The 17,621-nt window shown below is 56.4% G+C and overlaps 1 protein-coding gene across 2 annotated transcripts in view; it reads left to right on the top strand.

The window, feature by feature from the left end:
- The window catches only part of CAPZB (capping actin protein of muscle Z-line subunit beta), a 46,530-nt gene that overhangs the window by 18,718 nt on the left and 10,191 nt on the right, over positions 1 to 17,621 (top strand). For both annotated transcript variants that reach the window (XM_044445341.1, XM_044445342.1), the window contains exons 2-4: positions 663 to 752; positions 10,546 to 10,667; positions 13,695 to 13,808. In XM_044445341.1, the coding sequence (XP_044301276.1) occupies positions 663 to 752; positions 10,546 to 10,667; positions 13,695 to 13,808 (326 nt within the window). The remainder of the gene's footprint in view (positions 1 to 662; positions 753 to 10,545; positions 10,668 to 13,694; positions 13,809 to 17,621) is intronic.

Below are 17,621 nucleotides of genomic sequence, written 5' to 3'. Positions count from 1 at the left end.
ACCTTTTGTTTGGATCAAAAAGTTCTAATGCCCTCGAGAATGATTTAGCATGTTGATTTTATTCGTGCTTAGTAAATGAAGCTAAAGGAGGCAAGGACCGCAGGTTAAGTATTTGTTCCAATCCACCACTGCTATTTGACCTGAAATATTTGAGGAGAGAAACGAAAGCACACTTAGTGCGATTTAAATCGTTACTTATGTAGAAAAGTTTAGCGGAACACTTGTAAAAACGGGCAGACAACAACTGTGGAGGAAGAATCCTGTGGTCTCCTCACTCCAGCCGCTCCCTGTCCCGTCTTGCCCTTGGGAGCGCACCATCTCTAGTTTGTTTCAGAGGCCATTTGGAGGAGAAAGGGGGGAAAAAGAGGAAGGCAGAGAAGGCAAAATTGTCCCTCCGGCGCTTCTGCTCGGTCAGCAGCAGCTGCGCCAGGCATTGGGAGCCTCTGAGATTGGAGCGGTCCTCCTTCCAGCGCTGTCCCCAATACCTTTTGGAGAGCCAGAGGGCCACGCACGATATGCCGAGAACTCACGCATCCGGAACTTGGAAACAGCCGGCCTGGGCTAATAATGGAGACTAGGCGTCCGTTCCTGGCCTGTGTTTCCGCACTGCTCTGGTGTTCCTTGTGAGTAACCTGAAGTATTTTCCTCTTGTTTTTCCTCAGAGCGACCAGCAGCTAGATTGTGCCTTGGATTTGATGAGGCGTCTGCCTCCTCAACAGATTGAGAAAAACCTCAGTGACCTGATTGATTTGGTGAGTACGGGCTGTGCTTGTTCTGGTGGAGAGGGCAGGGCTTTGGGGGCACGGCCTGCCCTCTGGCTCCTACCAGGCTGCCGGATTAGTCTGGGCAGGGTAGCTGGAGCTCACCAACACCCCGGCTTTCAATAAATCTTGAGGAATTTGCAGGATTGTTGTGACCGGATCAGTCAAGAAGCCTTGCCTGTCGGCTGCATTGCCCCACGGGGCTGCCCACACGGTCGCTGCCTCCCGCGGGCTCTGTGGTGATCTCGCCGGCCAGCGGCAAATCCTGGCGCAGCTCCTTTTCCATGGCCGGCTCCTGCCAAGGTTGCCTCCTCTAATTCGGGGGTGCTCTGGGACTTTCCCCAAGCCGGGGCCAGCTTGCGTTTGAGCGGGAGAAGACCGATGATGCAGAAGGCCTCATGGGGGGCGGTCCGGGGCTCCGGCACGGCTGCTTCTGGTAACAAGCGTGCAGGCAGTGGGGCTGGGAAGGAGGCCCCTCAGCATGTGGTCCTGCTAGGAAGGGGCACTTCCAGGCAAGGGAGCCTGGGGCGGCTTTTCTCGAGGCCCACGCAGGGCCCCCCGCTGAGAAAGAGAGCTGGGGGGATCCGCTCGGGTGGGTCCTTGCTCCGGCCTCAGGTCCCGGATCTGCCTCGTAAGGAGCACGGAGCGAGGCGAGGGCCTCTCCGGGTTATGGGAGCTCAGGGAGTCCGGCTAGCCTGCAGCGCCTCCCCCTGTCCTGCCGCCCGCAGTTCCCGCAGCTGGGATTGAACTTGCCGAAGCAGAAGTGGGAACGTCTCGACACCGCTTTGTGCATCGTTCCCAGCGGCCCTCGCGGCGGCCGCCCAGCTGGGCGAGGTGGCCTCCTCGCCGCGGTCGCACTGACAGAAGGGGAACTGTCCCAGCTTGGACATGCAGTGAAAGGGCCCGGCAAGGAGGCGGGTGGAGGTCCTTTCTGGGTCACTGGTCCTCATCAGCCGCCGAGCGCTCCCTGGTTCATTAGCGGAGCCGTGCGGCTGGCCTGCTCGCCACATCTGTTGTTGCTTCCTCAGGCTGTCGAGCCTGTAATTAGAGTTCATCAGAGCCCTTGTCAGTCACGGGGCCTCCCCGAAGCCCAGCCTGAAAGCAGTGGGGCTGCGGGTGCCAGTAATGGAGCGCTCGACTGGGAAGTCTAATGACTAATCACTGGTAAACGCGCAGCTTGGAGAAGAGCCCGCGTACAGGGGGGTCACAGGAAATGCTGCATGGGACGGGCGTGGGTGCAGGCAGGGCGAGAGTCGCTAGTCTGGGGGATAATTGACCGGCTCAGAACACTTTCTGCCAGTAAAACTTTCAGCCTGTGCGAATGAAGCCCTGGTGTGGTTGACTATAGCGTTTTCTTCAACTAGAAGATATACATGGGAATATAATTTTGTAGAGTTTGGATGTGATCTGATTTGCAGATAATGCTAACCCATGGTTTATTTAATCCATGGTTTATTGCCCTACCCTGGCTTTTTTTTGGGGGGGGGGTCTTGTTTTCTGGCAGATGATCACACGAACTGCAGCTTGTTTTCTCAGTTCTTGGGTTTGTTTGTTTCCCTCCTCTGCCCACTTAATCGGCATATTGGGCTGGCTGCTGGGTTCTTTTGAACGCTCTGGCTTGCTGTCCCACTAACCTGGCAGAACAACCCACAATTCTGGGTACACATGTAATGGCAACCCATGGTTTAAACAACTCACAGTTCATAGCCCACTCCCCTGCCATGCCTGCTGCAGTTCTAACAGCCACTGTCCATGTGTCTCGCCTACTGGAGCCCCAGAGGTGCCTGGGAATCCATCTTGTGTGCAGAGTCTTGAGGCGACCCGTGCAACTGGATCCCACACGCCAAGGCTGCGCTCTGTGTGCCCGGGGAATCGCAGGCAGCACAAGCCCTCCGTCCTGGGCTGGGGGCGAGCAGATGCCTGCGCCTGCTCACCCCTGGTCAGGCCGGGGGCCCACGGCTCAGCCACAGAGCCCCTGCTGGGCAGCAGGCGGTCCCCACCTGGGTCCCAGCAGGGAGGGTGGGAAAACCCCTGCCTGAAACCCCAGCGGGCCACCACCGCCAGTCTGTGCCACCCGTAGCTGTTCAGGCGTGCCAGTTTGGGATGGTCTCCTTAATGTTCCTGTGAAGGTCTGGTGCCTTGGGGTGGGCAGAGCAAACGCAGGGGCTTCTGAGCATGCCCATGGAATGGCCTTTTGTCCTGCCTGGCTTGATGGAACACCGTGAAGGGAAGAGCCCCCCCACACACACACACACTCGCGCGCACACGCTCACCAGGGTGGTCTCTGTGAACTTGGCGTTCTTTCCAAGAGATGTTGAGCGTGTCGGGCACGACGCTTTCCTTAATGCCACAAGCAGCTGCTGAGGCTCCTGATGGAGAATTACTGGCCGAAACAGGGGGCTTGGCACAGTCGAGGCTGTGCCCCTCGGCGTGAGTCAGTTTTCCACTCAGCAAGCGTGGCTGTAAATGGAAATGTCCTCAGCTTACAAAAGATTACCGTCGAGGCCTTCGGAACTCGTTTTAAGACCTCTTTAAAGAGAACCCCCAGATGAGAAGACGCCGGCAGCCAGGGAGGGTCTGAAAACACCACGGCTCGGTGACTTCCCTTAGCAGGCTTCTCACGGTACCTTGTAAAAACTGCTCCTCTGCATCCCAGAGTGTTGGCTCTGTTTTTCGGCACCTGCCTTTCCGGGAGCAATGGCAGATTTCAGTGCTTTTGCTATTAAACGTGAGCTGGTGAGCCTGGAAGCATCCGGTGCCGGCTGCCGAGCGGGTGGTGGTTCTGGCCCCCTCTGAAAAGGCAAGGATGCGCCAGACCCCTTCGCGGGCCTCTGCGTGCCCTTGTACAGTGGCCCAGTTCGTACGTCGCTGGTCCATTCCTGGGTGGTTCAGAGCCACCCGTGCCCCTTAGCCTGCAGCCACCCGTGGTTTCCTGTGTGTTGAGGCAGAGCCGGGCCACTGTGGGCACCCCCCCCCACCCCACCCTCATTGTGGCTCCTGAGCCCAGATTCCATGGACTACCGTTCTCCTGGCCGGTGCCTGTGCAGATGGCTGATTCCCAGCCCAAAGCTGGGGCCAGGGCGCTTCTCCGTCAGGTGGGAATTGGTTCTTACCTGTCTGTTGTATTCATAGCCTTCTCCATATTCTGCGAGGTAGGCTAGGCTGAGAGTGTCCGGCCCGAGGGCTCCCAGTGAGCTCCACGGCTGAGTGAGGGGGCTAGAACCCACACCTTCCCCATCTAAGACTCCAACCACGGGGCACCGCGAGTTCTTGGCGTACCTTCGTGTCCTAGAAGCGGAAGTCAGCCTTCCCTAACCTGGCAGGAACCTCGGATCAAGGCCGCCTCGAGTCGGCATGGATCCGCCAGTCGGCAGCCGTGCTCGGGTCCCGATCCACGCTAGCGGGGCGTCTTGGTGATGACACATTGGCACGCTGGCGGCCCGTGGGAGGGTGCGAACAGCCGTGTCCTCATCTCCCCGTTCTGCCGCTTGTGCTAATTGGAGGGTGGAGGGTTGGTTGTCTTCTGCAGCACCATATGGGATTTCCATCCCATAATGCTTGTGCAGCCCTGGGTAGAGGGGGCAGAAACTCTGCCTGGGACAGCTCTCCCTCGCGTGATGTTCTCCAGATGGTTTGGATGGCAGCAGCAGCATTCCTGACCGTCAGCCATGGCCACGTATGTCAGTGCGTACTTGGAGAAGGGCTCCACCCGGAGCCCGGATCCCGAAAGGTGTCGGCCCCGCCAGGCTGGGCAGAGGTGGGTGAAGCCCTGCGGACTCGCTTCTCACAGTCCGAGCTCTCTAAGAAGGCCAGTAAAGACAGCCTGGGTGGCTTGTGCCTTTTTTATTTATTTAAAACTTTTTTAGACCTGTCCCTGAGCGCAGTCTAAGGACAGTGTAAACCCAGCATCCTAATCCGTGATCGGTGTGCCTAGTGGCAGATCCTGACTCTGAGAGAGGTATGGAATGTGTCCTGTTTGCCGTGTGGAAGACCAAGCTGGTTTTTATATTATTTCATTTTCCACCTGGGGCCCAAGAGCGCCCCACAAGTCAAATCCTTGTTTCATTTTACCAAGAGCCGGTGTGGTTAAGAGCGCAGGACCAGGACTCCAGAGATCCGGGTTCTGGGCCCCACTCAGCCGTGGAGTGCACTGGGTGACTTTGGGCCGCTCACAGACGCCCAAGCTACCTCACAGGGCTGTTGTTGTGAGGGTAAGACTGAGAGCAGGAGAAGCCGGTGCCTCGGAGGGCTGCATCTGAGGACTCCTGAGCCGTGGCCCATCCCAGCAGAGCGTGCGCGTCCGCAGCCCCGAGGTTTGCATCGTCTGCACAACATCCGTTAGGCTGGGCCTGTTTTTCCCTGCCGGGAGAGGAAACTTTTAAACGCTTGTCAGATGACTCAGTGGAATTATAATGGCACGTTATTAGAAGCGGGCCCGGCGCGGCAGAAGTCCAGCATCAGCTGGGTGGGTGGATGCTGGGCCGACTCGTGGAAGCGCTGGCTTCTCGCGCTGGCCTGAGCCCCAAGCGCCTCCCGGCCCTGGCCTTGACCAACTGCCATTGTTCGCTCATGTTACGGTGACATCAGGCCCACGAGCACCTAAAGGAGAACCTGAGCTTCAGAGCCTCCGAAAGGCCACTAGAGGAGCAGCGAAATCGCCCAGTGGCTTTCCTGCCCCGAGTTGACTGCAGCGTGGAGCAAGGGTGCCCCGTGCAGTGCCGCCACATCGCTCTCTGCTCTGGCCATTTGGCCTCCCGGCCACTCCTGGGCGGCACCCCTCTTGCCCGACAGCGGTTCCCTGCTGTGGAGCCTTCGGCATCCCGTTCCCAGAACCGTGCCTGCATGGACGTGCCTGCACCAGAAATCCAAACCCCCTTCCTTGAAATTCGGAATGAAGAAGCTGGAATTCTTTGCTCCAGGTGGCGAAACTGCCAGTGTTTGCTTGCGGACTGCAGTGCTTGGAACAGGAGTGCTGAACGCAGCAGAAAAGCCACATCCTCTTCACAGCAGAGGAATGGCAGCCCCCGCCCGGGAAGTTCACAGCTTGCTTGAATCGCGGACTTGCTGAGCTGTGAGTTGCAGGCTGAACTGGCTTCCTTTTTACCCCCCGCCCCGCTTATCCTCACAAGAACCCTGTAAGGTTGGTTGCTGACCGTTCTGAGCTCAAACCAGAGCAGCCTGGGGATTCGGCTCTAGGTCTTCTCTCCTCGGTCAGCGTTCGGCCCCTTAAAACAACACCGGCTGCTTGGTATGCAAGATCTTGAGCATCCAGATTCCAAATAAATAGATCGTTGAGACGGGGAATGGTGGAGGAAGCAGTTCAGGGCTGGCCAAGGGTGAGGCAGGTCGGGATGAACTGGAGACACGTCCAGAGGAAGGAGAGGGCGCTGGGGGGACCTTTGCAGGGGCTGGTTCTGGGAGGGACGGGGGAAGGAGGTCTGGGGGCGTCAGCAGTCGGCTGGGCTGCAGAGGAGCCTTCCGTGGTGGCCGGAGGCACTCCCTCCTGTTCTGGCGTCAATCTCTGACTGCCAGTAGCTGAGCCTTCAAGAAGGTCTCCCGCTTTTCAGGATCGGGGAGGGGGGTGCACCGGAGTTGGAGGGGAGGGGGCCATCTGGGCCGCATTCACACGCCTGTGCTCCTGCCTCGGATGCTTGCCTGCTTCAGAACTTGCCATTCTGGCAGACCTGGGTGCAAGGTGGGTTATGGAGGGCTTGCATCTTGCAGGAGTTCCACAGGACTGGGGTGTGCCACATCTTTGTGGGGTCCCTCCCAGGGTCACCCAGGCCCTGGTGCAGGGGGCAGGGAGTGCCCTCCCAGCCACCCGTGTGCCTGGGGGTGGGCCGAGAAACCCATTTGACACATGTAATGTGCAGTCCTCTAATCTGCACTTTTTGAAATCAGGAGGCAAAGTGGAATGCAGCCAAATGCTCGTCTTTGTACTCCTCCAGATTTTGTGATGTCGATTTCTCATTCAAAAATCCCCCAGTATATATTAGAGAAAATTAAACATAAGTACTTGCATTGAGGTTTGTATAATGGAAGGAAGAAACACTGAAATCCATGTGCATGTTTGTTAGTCTTGTGATAGAAAGTCTTCCCATCTATTCAGATTTCTCCCTTTCCGTCTCCTTTTCCCTCTTCTGCCTTGTGCTTACCTTGAGAGTGGAAACCTTTGGGGCAGTCTGAATACAATGGCTGCAGATTGTGGGCTGTTTAACCCACTGGGATGTTCCCCTTGCATGCGTTGCTTCCATTTAATGTAAACAACCTCTGATCAGCACAATTGGAGGTTGTCACCATGATTTGTGAGAGGCATAACAACCCAGGATTAACCCAACAATGCACCATGGGTTAATTAAACAACCCAGTGGTCTGGGTTCAGACATTGCACTGACAATCTTTGATCATGCCAACTGGAGGTTGTTTATGGGAAATAACCCATGATTTGCCACAATGACTCGTGAATGGAGTCCGTGTGTAATACTTTTTGTAACGCTCCCCGGCTCTTTTGGGCAACTTTTGATTGGGTGTGATGCAGTGTTGGCACCAACTTCTGTATAGAGGAGCTGACTTTGATAATTCGGCCAGCTCAAAGCCTTGTGAGCAGGTTGTATAAGGAACATACAACTCTGTTTAATTTCTGTATTGCCCAGTAGCCGAAGCTATCCAGGTGGTGAGCAGCACTTGACTGATCGTAACTCTGAACGACGGGCCCTCGCTGAGTCCTCTCCAGTGGCTTGCAGAAACATTAATTCCTGGTGCGCCTTTTCTGGGCTCTCTGCTATTGAAACAGAAGCACGCACAGAAACGCACACACTTTGGAATGGAGAGAAGGGCCCAAATGCCAGACTCCTGCTTCCTTTTCCTCCCCGCCCCAGTGGAAATGGGCTTCTCTAAAGGAGAAGTTCAGGAGGCTGGCGATCCGGAGCGTTCCCATGCCAGCTCCAACCCCGAAGACCTTATCTCACACACATCCATCTCGGGATTCCTTTTTGAATATTGACTTCGTCTCTTGGCATCTGGGCTTCTGAGCAGGAAGCAAGAGCTTGGCCAGCAGCTCTGGAAGGTGTTGGGTTTCTGCCCATGCACAGGTGTCCGCTTGTCCCTCAGGTTGGAGAGATGGCTTATTTTTAATTAAAACTTTGTTCCAGTACCTGGTTCACTAACTCCAGCCAGATTAGTATTTCAGAAGGACAACAGAATCCTTGTTCAACATCTGCCGTTAATACGGTGGTCTTGTTCTTTCAATTTGTCTTCCTCTTTGTCTGGGGCTGATCTCTCGGCCCCTTCGGAACGTTGCTGCTCCTTTGCAACCCAATTCCCAGTGGCGCACTCATTCATTTCTTGTTTGGCGGGAACAAAAAGTCTGAGCTTTCGGAGACTAGGGCCTTATTTCGGGGTGGTCTGGGTGCTTGCGTGAAACAACCCTCGCCCAAGCTGGGGGTCTCATTGGCCTGGTTCACAAGGCACCGTGTGTAAGAGACCTGCATGTGTGTGTATATAACACCCCCCATTGCTTGAAACGAGAATGAGCCTTAAATAGGAAATTGGAAATGTAATTTCATTTATTATGTGTCTAAACCACCCATTAGCCAAAGCTCTTAAGGCAGCTCACATAGATTAAAAGCAATAAAAATACAGTATGCATAATAAAGACCATTTGCACACAAACAGAGAAATAAACGGTGCACACATGTATCTGCATGATTTTAGACCTCTGAGGCTGTGTTACTGTTCAGAAGGATTTGGAAGAAAGGAGAATTCCAGAGCTGAGGGGCCAGCACAGAGCGTTGCTCCCTGGGAGACTGGCACCTGGAAAGGGACCTCGCTGGGTAGATATTAAAATAAAGGAAAAAGCTTGCGGGGGAGGAGGAGGAGGGCCCGTGGTTCAAGGGCAGAGCCCTGCTCTACATGCGGAAGGGTCCCCAGCATCTCCAGGTGGGGCCGGGAGAGGGCCCCTTGTTGGTCCTGGGCTGGATGGCCTCCCCTGAAAGTAGTTGAGTCTGGCTGAGAGTCCTCCCTGGAAAACGCCTGGCCCCTTCTGGGAAGCACCTTGAGCCGGGGCTGGAGTCAAGCTGCTAAGCAGTGCAGCAGAATAATCCTGTTCGACTCGATGCACTGTGCTGCTCCGGCTGGCCGAGTCATGCTGGGAAGTGTTGCATCCCCCCCGCCCCGTCTGAATGTCCGTAGCAGAGGGCCCTTAAGCCCCGGCAGCTGAAGGCCTCAGAAGCCCTGGGAAATAGAAGGGTGTTCCGGGGCCCATGGGAAGCGTGCTCGAGTGCGCTCTCCTGGGATGGCTTGGTGGTGCCCCTCCCCACCTGTGAAGCCAGAATTTTCAGGTGAAAGCCGGTCCCGGCTTCTGGATGATGCACAGGTGGAGCGTGTATCCTCTGTCCTGTTACTGTCTGCGGCTCTGTGGGTCTGGAGGAGAAGGGCACTCCCCACACCCGCTACCTGGTCTTCCTGTGCCTGCCAGGTGCGTTGGCTGGCTGGGGATGTGGGCAAATGCAGTCCAATGCCATAGCTGAGCTCGTGGTGGTGAGCCTACGTTTTCTGTGGGCTGGTGCCTTGTGGGCTCTTATCTTTTTATGGCCAGATTTGTGCAGCAGTGTGTCTGTGCCTCATTAAAAAAGAAAAAAGAAAAACCAAACAAAAACAAAAATGACACGTGTCAGGTAAGTGTATTTCCCCCACCGCAAGTTAAACTCGCATGGTAATGTTTGGCAGGCTGCCTGGAAAGTATATTAAACTCCACCCAGTGCATGAGCTAGTGGAAAAACTGAAGCTGCTGTTCATGGGTAGCTTATTCTCTTAGCAGCTCTTGGATTTCCACTCCATTATAAATATTTACTTTTTTTAAAAAGCCCCCCCCCCCGCAATTTTTTTTACAGCCCTTGGTTTGGCAAGAAATGAACACTGTCACACACACACACACACACACACACACACACACGCCTCCATGCGTGTGTTTAGCTTTATGAGACCACACGAGTGGCCACGATAACGAGGCCCATGTATGTTTGGATCCCTGTGCGTGTGCATTGGTGCCTGCACATGCTCCAGCAAAGTGCCTTAAAAATGGGGTGCAGGGGGCAGAAAGAGTTGGCAAAAATATACCATAGATGTCCTCGCCGTGCAAGTGGAACAGGGAGATGGCCTTCCACACTCTTTCTCAGGGTGCCCTGCTGTCAGAAATTAGGCGGAGAGCGACGAGGGCAAAAGTCCACTGGGGTAGGACCTTTTTGCCTGTGGAAAGCGATTCACCCTGGCAGCAGCGCTTCCTCTTCCCTAAAAGTGTAGCCAATCAGTGAAGGAATAACCAATCAGTAATCCTGCATTTTTTTCGACCAATCAATGAAGGAATAACCTATCAGTAATCCTGCATTTTTTTCAATGAATCAGTGAAGGAATAACCTATCAGTAATCCTATATTTCTTTTACCTGGAGATGTCGGGGATTGAACCTGAAGCCTTCTCCATGTGAATCAAGGACTCTGCCACTGCACTGTGGTCTCTTCGTCCTTCCAGCCCTCCCCGTCTCTGTCTTGGGCCTTTGAGACCTCTGATTATTTGGGGGCTGCTGTGTGTTCTTTCAAGTGGGTTTGACACATAATGCATCCTTGCCCAGTCTGATGCTGCCCAGATGTGTTGGACAGGGATGCCTGTCATGCCGGCCAAGTCCAGCACACCTGCGACACCAGCTGGGCCACACGTGCCAGGAGAGCACTGAAGCGTCTGCCTCGTGTGGATCCCATTTTCACCCCTCTCCCCCTGCCTCTCCCCAGGTCCCAAGCCTCTGTGAAGATCTCCTGTCCTCTGTTGACCAGCCTCTGAAGATCGCCCGCGACAAGGTGGTGGGGAAGGACTATTTACTGTGCGACTACAATAGAGATGGAGACTCGTACAGGTGATGGCGCGTCTCCTTTGCGCACGGGAGCTCCGTGCTCTGCGCCGCATTCATTTCCCTGCGGGCTCCTGTAAGGAAATGGCTCTCAGCCACCTCTCTCGATGCCCGCCAAGCCCCCTGTGTTTGCTGATCTAATCTTAAAGATGATTACATTTAAAGGGGTTTTTAAAAAATTGAGGGGTGGGGGAGCTGGGTTGCTAGCTGATGCAAAGCAGTGTCCCCCGGCTCCAGCTTCACTTGCCCTCTTTCTCCTTTGGACCAACAGGGTGGGATCCTCCCTTGGTATGGCAGCTCCATTGTGCCGTAACGGCCGAGGCCTGGTCCCGCTTGCCTGAGCCCTAAACGCAGGTGGCGGGTTTGTAGTCCAAGAGAGTGGAGCGCACAAGGTTGGGGAGGCCAGACTAAGCGGGCGCTGAAGCGAGGAACCCAGCTGCAATGCCCCTCTGCCCTGGCCGTCAGCTTGAGCACCCCGGTTGATGCACATGCCTGGGAGATCTCGGGCTGAGACACCCAGAGAGCCACATTCCGCATGACCCCTCCTCCCCGCAGCTCTCCGTGCACAGTCCCAGCCTTGGTGCTGTCTGAAACGGATCTGTCCGGGCTGAGACTGGCACCAGCAGCCCGGCTTGAAAGCCGGGCGCTGGCTCCCGGAATGGCCCGCTGGTGCCGGCAGAGGCGGAGGGCCGTGGCTCCCTCGACCCAAGCAGGGCTCGCCCGTCTCTCTCTGTCTCAGACTGCCTCCCGCCTAAGCCCTTAAATGTGTTTTAGGGGGTAATGTTATGAATTTCTTAGGGATAAGATTACTGCCACAGCCAGTCTTCTTTTCCCCCCTGCCCCGGCACTCTCTATTTTGGGGGGCAACGGGGGAAGGTAGGAACGCGCACGTTCCCCTGCCGGAAGAGTGCTAAGCTGCGGACGTGTCGCTCTGAAATTCCATTCCCTGCGTGCTGCCGAGGAGATGTGCTTGCTGTAATTAAATCAAGCCCCCCTTGTTAAAGAGGACGGAGGTGAAATCGTGAACACTTGCTCAGCGGCTCCCTGCTCGAGAGGTCGGGTGTTTTTAAATTGCACGGGGAAAGCTCGAGTCGCACCCCAGAATAGTCTCAGGCAGAGGAGGCCCCCTTGCTGCATTTTCTCCTTGGTGTTTTTATTGCTGTCCTTCAGATGAATCTGCAAACTTCAGGGCTGGGCCACCTTGGCATACAAATCCCGTCATCCTTACTGAGCACGATGGCTAGGGCTGATGGGAGAGTATAATGATTTTGCGTGTCTCTCACCCTTTTTCCTCTCGCAAGCTCACACGCTCTTCCCCTCCACCTGCACCATGGCCCTGCGAGGTCGTCTAGGCCAGGAGTGCGTGATGGGACCAGAGCCATCCGCTGAGTCGCATGGCTGAGCGGAGCCTCGTACCCAGGTCCCTGCTCCCTGCGGCCCTGCCCCGAGCTGCGGGCCAAACCCGTGTGGGGAAAAGCAGCGAAAGGGATGTTTTGTTTCGCACGACCGAATAGCTCCACTGTGCTTTGGGCCACACATGGGTCTGTTTCCAGAGACGTCCGAAAAATGTCACACAGGCACTAACCTTCCCCAAGTATGTGCAAGAATGCGACATCGGCAGCACGGCACGCTCGAAAGGAGGAGAGGCACGTGGCCGCCATCTTGTGCAGCCCGCCTGTGTCTGCATTCACACGCCTTCGCAGCAGACTGCCTCCCCGTACGATCCAGCCAAGCAAGGCGTGCTCCTGGGGCCAGCCCCCCTTGTTGCACCTGACCTGCAAGGCGGGACCCGACCCGGTGGGGCTTCCCATTTGGCTGGCCCATCGCCATGCCAGACCGCAAATTGGCAGGAGCTTCTTGCCGGTGTGGCCCTGTTTAGGAAGGCCCATTTTAATTTGCTTTGGGTGCCGCAGCCTCAGGACAGCCTGTCCAAAAGCAGTATAAACGGCAAGAAATAATAAAACAGCCGATGAAAAAGAACTGTGAAAACCCACATTGCTGGCAGTGTTCAGGAAGGAGATCCAGGTGGATACAGGCCGTCCGTCTGAAAAGAGATCCTATCCTAAAATTGCCTAGACTGGGTGGCTGAAAAATTGCCGCTGCCACACCTGCGTGGAAATCCTGTACAGTGGGAGCTGGCGCTGCCAGAAGCGGCTCTTCCCCAGCTACCTGGGGAAGATTTGAAATGGCGAGCAGCTTTGCTCTCGGATCCACCCGTGTCAGGCTTTTCCTGAGTTCAGATCAGCCCTTCCCCGTGTTCAGTATTCGGTGGCGCTATGCTTTGCTTTGAGATGCTTTTAGATTTCTAGATGTAACTGCAGGTCTAACTGGCTTATATGCTACTCTTTAAAAATCTTAGTTAACAAACAACAGTAAACAAACGGAACAAAAGGAAAGAGTGAGCAAACAAACACTGCAAAATAAAAACGATCTGGGTGGAATAGCAGCCTGAGAACCGTTTCAGGCCAGGGAAGCTTGGCTGAGTGGGCGCATATGAAACATGTCGCATTTTCTGCTTCCCAAATCATACGGCGTTCCGGAGCCGGGTGTTACTGCTCAAAAAGCCTGGTTTCCAGGTGGGGCGCGTTCCCAGCAGGGATGCTGGAATGAGGGGCAGGAATGCAGCGGATTGTTCTGCTGCAGGTGGGGTGTGCGTCTGGGTGAACGGTCTTAGGCTTGGATTTGGGCTTTTTAATGCTCTCATGCACAGCAAAGTCCCTGTAGGTTTTTACGTCACCAGGAGGAGAGGTTCTAATTTACCCCTCTGCAGCTGCCCAGTTTTTTTTTCTTTTTCTTTTTTAAAAAGGAAGTTTTTCTGCTAGAGAGAAACTTTGAGAAATCTGCAGCCCCCCCATCCTGCAGTCGCACGGCCTGTTCCGCCACCCCGGCCCGCCACGTCTGCAGCCCTTCCTCCACTGCCAGTGTCCCGGGCAGGGGCCTCTTCCCTCGCTGTCCGCTTTCCCGCAGGTAACGTTTGCTCTGCCAGCAACGCTGCGTGTGGATCACTTTCCCCTCTCTGTCGCTTGCCTGCAGGTCGCCGTGGAGCAACAAGTACGACCCGCCCCTGGAAGATGGCGCCATGCCATCCGCCCGTCTGCGCAAGCTGGAGGTGGAAGCGAACAACGCCTTCGACCAGTACAGAGACTTGTACGTCCCCCGTTCTTGTGGCTTGTCTGGGCGGGCGGGGGCTCTGGGGACACATCCTCTGGGCAAGGGGGATCCACTTCCTTCCTTGAAGAAGGCAGTTGAGGCCCGAGAGCGCCGGACTTGCCGGACTTCAACTCCCAACTTTGCTGAGCCTTGGCCGGGCTGGCAAAGGCTTCTGGGAGCTGAAACAGAAACAGCTGGGCAGTCGCCGACTTCTGTAACGGCGAGACGTAGCTCTTTCCCAACCCCTGTTTGCTGGCGCCTCTGTTTTTGCAGCGTGTTCTTACAGAACGAGGAGGGTCTTTTACCTGGGGGAATCAGTTTTTGATCTCTCCTAAAACACCCTTCTGCACTCTTCTTCGCTCGCCCCGGTTACGGCATTGCAGGCAGGCCTGGCCGGCACTTAAGCCTGCTCTAAGTTACAAGGAGCAACCTGCTGCCCCTGGTTAGGAATGTCTTAGAACAACAAGCCATGTGCCTCGGCAGCCTTGATTTAAGGCCGTTTCCTCTCTGTCAGGCAGCCCTCGTTGGCCGAGGATGCTTCCTCGGAAGGCCGGGCATGCAGGGTTTTCCGAAGGCTTTCCCACACTTGAGCCGCTTGTCCCATTCTCCCGTCGAAATGCATTTCCCGCCGCAGTGCCGGTCGCTGAGCCGAGCCAATAGAGCCGGCTGTCTTCGGGGGCCTCAGAGGAAGGCCCCCCCTCCTGTCTTTGCCGGGCCGATGCCCTCATCCTTCACTCGGAGAAGGGCTCGCTCGGCTGGCACAGGATAGCGGTGAAGCCTCGGTGGATATTCCCACCTTAACGAGGCCTTGCCGAGTTCCCAGTTCCCAAAGCGACGTGTGAGCTGAAACATCGTGACTCTGCTGTCGGATTTGCTTGTTTCCGAAGCCCATGCTGCTTTTTGCGAAAACGGTACTCACACAGATGCATCTGTTTCACCCCCATGCCCCCCAAAAAGCCTTTTTTGTTCATGGGCAGTGGCGCATGGAGCCAGCGATCCCTGCGCTGCCCCCCCCCCGGCACCCCTTCCTTTTCTCGCAAGGGCCTGCTGCTGTGGATGCATCGTGCCCCCGGCAGCAGTGCCCACCCAGCATCGCACACGCACAGCTGTGTGTGTGTGTAGCAGGCACCTTCTTACAGGCAGCCCTGGCAGTTCCCTGCAGAACAGGTGCGGTGTGTCTGCCTGCGTCCTAGCCGCCCAGCGGCTGCAAAATCTAAACATCCTGTCGAGGCAGTTTTATTTTTCTGGAGAATGTGTTGGCAAGCTGCGTTGGAAGGGGCTCCCCCAAAATAGTTCCGTGTGCCTTTCTGTTTATGCCAGGGGGCGGCGGGTAGCAGGCATGCTACTCGGAGCAACCACGAAAGGGACGTGGGGGGGGGGGAAGCAGGGCGCGACCCCTCCCGAGGTCTGGAGAGGGGAGGTGCACGTGAATGGCAACTCCAGGAGGCCCCGTCCCTGCCTTCCCCTAAGCTGCTAATCCCGTGGGTGCTGTGGCGAGGCCCAGAGCTTGTGGGGTGCTTGCCGGAAGCGGGGCTCCTCCGGAGGCATGCTGTCCGTCACGGACGGTGGGGGGTGCTTCTTGGGGGTGCACCGCACCCAGGTGTTGACCAGGGATCACTGGCTGCTTGCTCAGTGCGAGATACCGCCGTCCTGAACCTGAATTGAGCTCTGCAGCCTGCCTTGCTCTGCTGCTCCCCAAAGGGATTCCCCCAGAAGGGAAGGCTGCCTCAGCCCTTGCCGTAGCCTGGGAGCGCTTGGCTGGGCAGGAGCAGCCGGAGCGTGTCCGGAGCAGCCAAAAATTTGCCTTGTCAGGCCAGTGGCTGGTTTAGTGCAGTCAGCGGACTGCCTGTCATACTGGGCGCTACAGCGGATTCACTGCCTAAGCCCGCCTAGGATTGTAGCCTAAACCACCTTTCTGCTCCCCAGAAGCATTCAAAACAAGGGCGGGGGGGGGGGGGGTTCTTGTCTTAGCTTGAGGGCCACATTCGGTTTTGGAGAAGGCGTTGGAGCTGGGTCTCACGGAAGACGGGTCAGCCCTAACACACCCCATTTGCTGGCTGAACTACAAAAGAAGCCATTGTTCCTGTAAAACAAAGCCATTCAGCTAAAAAAAAATTAGCAAGCAATGTTGAGAAACTACAGATCTGATCAGTCCACCAAACAGTTCTCTCTGCCATCTATCCTGGAATATCCAGATCACCCTAAAGAGGCCAAAAAGGGAATTAAAGCAGAGGTACAGCAAAGTAACAGCAACTATGTTTTTAATTAAAAAGCCAGCTTCTAAGAACAGCTGTGCGAAGCAGCAAGCGATCCAACTCTGTGGGCCTCGGGCAGAATCGTGGCTTCGTGGGGTATTTGGCTGGTGAACTGGCTCGTGGTGCCGATCCGAGACCGGCAGCCACGAGAAAGGAAGCCTTCCCTGGGTCAAGGCACTGGGGCAACCTCTCCCAGTGTGTCGCCCTCCAGCTGTGTCGGGCTCCAGTTCCTGTGGCTTGCTGGGGATCGTGGTCATGGTAGTCCCAACACAGGTGCCCGGCAGAAAGAGGCCGCTTTGGTCCCTCCTGCTGGAGATTTGGTGGTCCCCCTCCTCGTGGGGGCCACTAGGCAGCATGTTCTTTCGTGCCCGGTGTTCCTTGGAGGCAATATGCTGGTTGCATCCCCGTTTTACCTCCTGTCTTGGCCTGGCCTTTTCCGTTTGGACCAGTCGGCTGCAGGATGCCGCCCGCTCCAGACTTCTTCAGCGTGGGATTCGGCCCTGGGGCTGCAAGAGGCTCTCTGCCCCCGCTGCAGTGCAGGTGGGATGCCCCGGGGACCCTTCGCCTCCTTTGACGCCACTCGTGGTCTGTCTTCCGATGGAGTTTTGGCCACCTAAAGTTTCCACCCTGGCACTAGAGTTTTGAGGAGAGGCCGCCCCAGTTACCTGCCTGGCATTCCCTGGCCTCTGGTGGGGGCTGCGGGGAGGGGGCTGCGGGAAGACAGACCTAATTGTGGCCTCTAATCACATGCAACAGTTTTGAAAGGAGGCTTCTCAGACGGCCCTCCATGCCGCCTCGCCGGCGGAGGGACTGATCGATCCGTCCGCGTTTCCCAAGTATATTCGGGATGGCGAAGCGTGACGGGCAGTCTGGCAGAAACTGGTTTCCCTCATAAAAGAAAGGGGCTTCTCTCTCTCCTCCGATTTTGTTTCAAGGACTAGCTTTTTTATCCATTCCTTGTGTATTGTAATGTGAGACCTGGACGCTCCTATTGTCTTGGTCTGCTTTTGATCAGTGACGGGAACGGAGCGAATGAGCAGCTGGCAAACTTCTGCTTGTGCAGAGCAGAGCTGCTCTGGCCCGGACCTGCTGCGGGAGAGCGCCTCCCGCCCTTCGCCTCGCACGGATGCCGTGCGCCTCTGCGGTGTGCTTGCGCAGTCCCGTCGCCGTCACCTTTCCTCGTCGGGGAAGGAGGCAAGGGGCAGCGGCTTCTGGTCTGCTGGCCCCTGGGGGCCGGGAGACCTGCCCGGGAGTGCCCGGAGGCACCCATGCGCCTCTCACGGAAGCCCCCCTTCCTCTTCCCACACGTGCCCCAGAGCCTCAACCCGCCCTGGCCTGCCTGCACAAAGAGGCGTCCGGAAGAGCCGAGGGGAAGGGAAGGCTTTGGAGCACCCGCCCGGCCTCCTGCCCCGTGGCCACCGGGCTGGCGTGGGAGGGGGGGCTGGGCCCGGCTGGGCTGTCCACCCAGCGCCCCGTGCCTGAATCCGCCCTTTGTTCTCCCGGGACCGCCGGCCGCCCCGTGCCGTTGCGGCTCGCCCAGCTGTCGCCCAGATGT

This window comes from Varanus komodoensis, unplaced genomic scaffold (assembly GCF_004798865.1).
Source record: "Varanus komodoensis strain SLA01 unplaced genomic scaffold, ASM479886v1 scaffold48, whole genome shotgun sequence".
In the NCBI taxonomy this organism is placed as follows: domain Eukaryota; kingdom Metazoa; phylum Chordata; class Lepidosauria; order Squamata; family Varanidae; genus Varanus; species Varanus komodoensis.
This window is presented reverse-complemented; position numbering and strand designations above follow the sequence as displayed.